At 40.2% G+C, this 3,058-nt stretch overlaps 1 protein-coding gene across 5 annotated transcripts in view; it reads right to left on the reverse strand.

Annotated features, from left to right (window-relative positions):
• The window catches only part of MDM4 (MDM4, p53 regulator), a 39,543-nt gene that overhangs the window by 25,378 nt on the left and 11,107 nt on the right, over window positions 1–3,058 (reverse strand). For 3 of the 5 annotated variants that reach the window (XM_008066665.2, XM_021716887.1, XM_021716889.1), the window contains one exon: window positions 151–225. The exons of the other annotated variants lie outside the window; for them this stretch is intronic. In XM_008066665.2, the coding sequence (XP_008064856.2) occupies window positions 151–225 (75 nt within the window). The remainder of the gene's footprint in view (window positions 1–150; window positions 226–3,058) is intronic. 5 annotated transcript variants of the gene reach the window in all.

Below are 3,058 nucleotides of genomic sequence, written 5' to 3' on the forward strand. Positions count from 1 at the left end.
CGGCTACTCGGAAGGCTGAGGCGGAAGGATCGCCAGAGCCCAGCAGGTCAAGGCTGTGGTAGCCAGAAGCGGCCACTCCAGTCTGGGCAACAGAGTGAGACTCCAACTCAAAAAAAAAAAAACAACTGAGAATTTTCTTTAATGGCTTACCTCTTTAACAGTGAACATTTCACCTTGTGCACCTGCTGCCTGCAAAATCTTCAAAAGGGGAAGTTTTGGTCGTACCTGATGTAAACATAAAATAAAACAGTTATTTACATTTCAAGTGAGGTTCTGAAATCCTACAGAACAAGAAAATCTCCTTAAATACTTTTTTGTTTGTTTGCTTGTTCTGTTTGTCTAACTCTGTTGCCCAGGGTGGAGTTCTGTGGCACATTCATGGCCACCCCAGTGTCAACCTGCTGGGCTCCAGCAACCCTTCCGCCTCAGCCTTCCAAGTAGCCAGAACTACAGGTGCATGCTACCACATCCGGCTAAAAATACTTTTTTAAAACAAGCCCTGGTAAACACTTACCACCTATTAATGTGCAACCTTACAATGTGGAAAATAACTACAGATGATCAGACCACAATTTATTGCCTTCCCCAAAAAAATCATTTTTTTTTTTTTTGGTCATTGCTGTTTTTTTGAGTTGGAGTCTCACTCTGTTGCCCAGGTTGAAGTGCAGAGGCATGCTCATAGGCACTGCAACCTCAACCTGCTGGGTTCAAGCAATTCTTCTGCCTCAGCCTTCCAAGTAGCATGCGCCACCACGCCCAGCTAATTTTTTGATTTATTGTAGAGATGAGGTCTCACCAAGTTGCCCAAGCTGGTCTCAAACCCATGAGCTCAAGCAATCCTCTCACCTTGGCCTCCTAAAGTGCTGGAATTATAGGCATGAGTCACCGCGTTCAGCCCACACATTTTTAAATGATAACACATTCACACCTACTAGGATGGTTATAATTTTTTAATTTCTTGGCTGGAATGGTGGCCCATGCCTATAATACCAGCATTTTGGGAAGCCAAGGTGAGAGGACTGCCTGAGCCCACGGATTCAAGACTAGCCTGGGAAACTTGGTATATACATCCAAGGGATGGTAACTCTTTGTTTACCATCTCTTAACTGATTGTTGCATGTTTAATCACTATTTTGCTTCCTAAATTTTCCATAATCAAATTCTTCTCTCTTCCTTTTACAGCCTCCTCAGTTTTGTCTTCTAGAAGGCATCCTCATTCTAAAGTATTATAACTATTTCTTACGTTTTCTATTTTTTACTTTTTACATTTAAATCTTTAATCTATCTGGAATTCTGGTATAAAGCTTGAGAGAATTTCATTTGTTTAAAAAGTTAAAAAATTTAAAAATTTTAAAAATCAAAAAAGCTTATACAAGAGGTATAAGAAATAATTTTTGTATAGCTGTACAATATGTTTGTGTTTTGAGTTAAGTGTTATAAGAGTCAAGATGTTTTAAATTTTTAAAAATTTCATAAAGTAAAAAAACTACAGTAAGCTGAACTTAGTTCATTAATGAAGAAAAATATTATTTTATAAATTTCATTTAGCCAAACTGTTTATAAAGTCTACAGTAATATCCAATAATGTGCTAGGCCTTCACATTCACTCACCGCTCATTCGCTGACTGACCCAGAGCAACTTCCAGTTCTGCAAGATTCATTCATAGTAACTGCCCTATACAGACGTACCATTTGTATCCTTTATGCCATACTTGCACTGAACCTTTTCTATGTTTAGAAATGTTTGCATACACAAACACCTCCCATTATGTTATAATCGCCTACAGTATTCAGTACACTAACATGCTTTACAGGTTTGAAGCCTAAGAATAATATGCTATCCCATACAGTTTAGATGTATAGAAGGCTACCCCATCTAGGTTTGTGTAAGTGCATTCTATGATATACACACAATGACTAAAACACCTAACAATGCATTTCTCAGAACATATCCCTGTCATTATGTAACACATAACTATTACTGTATATTTTTTCCCACCAAATCTAAATACTACTTTACCATATATTAAGGCACAGAATACTATAAATTGTGAAATGTTTATAAAAACAAAAAACTAGCTGAGCTCGGTGGCTCAGCCTGTAATCTCGCGCCTTTGGGAGGCTGAGATGAGTGGATTGCCTGAGCCCGCAGGTTTGAGACCCGCCTGGGCAGCGAGACCTCATCTCTACAATAAATCAAAAAATCAGCCGGGCGTGGTAGCGCATGCCTGTAATTCTGGCTACTTGGAAGGCTGAGGCGGAAGGATCGCCGGAGCCCAGGAGGTCGAGGCTGCGGTGGCCGGGAGCGGCCACTGCACTCCAGTCTGGGCGACATAGTGAGACTCCAACTCAAAAAAAACCAAAAAAAACTAAATTACATATTTTCATAACATTAGAAGAAAAAGTATGGAGCATGACATGCCAAATTGCTAAAAGTGTTATCTTAGGGGAAGGAAGGAGACTTTGGGAGAAGGAAAGAGATAGTCAAAAGAGTCTTTATCAAAAAAAAAAAAAAAAAAGAAAAAGAAAAAAAAGGAGGCTGGCATGAGGCATGGTAACTCACATCTTTAATCCCAGGACTTTGGGAGGAGGAGGGGAAAGGAATGTCTGAGCCCAGGGGCTCAAGACCAGCTTGAACAACTTGGGGTAGACCTTGTCTATACAATAAATAAAAAACTAGCTGGGCATGGTGGTACACACCTATAGTTCCAGCTAGTTGGAAAGCTGAGGCGGACGGACTGCCTAAGTCTTACAGTTTGAGAATGTGGCAGCCGTGAGCATGCCATCGCACTCCAGCCAGTGTGACAGACTGAGATGCTGACTTAAAAAAAAAAAAAAAGAAAAAAGAAAAAGGAAATTAAAAGCCTTTATCTTAATACTAAAGATAAATACATTCCAATGTTTGGGTTTTCTGTTAGAATACATTGGCTATATTTACAATTTAAAGATGATTTTTAAGCCGGGCTCAGTGGCTCAGCCTGTAATCCTGCGCTTTGGGAGGCTAAGGTGAGTGGATTGCCTGAGCCCGCGGGTTCGAGATCCGCCTGGGCAACTTGGC

This window comes from Carlito syrichta, unplaced genomic scaffold, assembly GCF_000164805.1.
Source record: "Carlito syrichta isolate Samal-C Ts95f unplaced genomic scaffold, Tarsius_syrichta-2.0.1 Scaffold309080, whole genome shotgun sequence".
Lineage (NCBI taxonomy): Eukaryota > Metazoa > Chordata > Mammalia > Primates > Tarsiidae > Carlito > Carlito syrichta.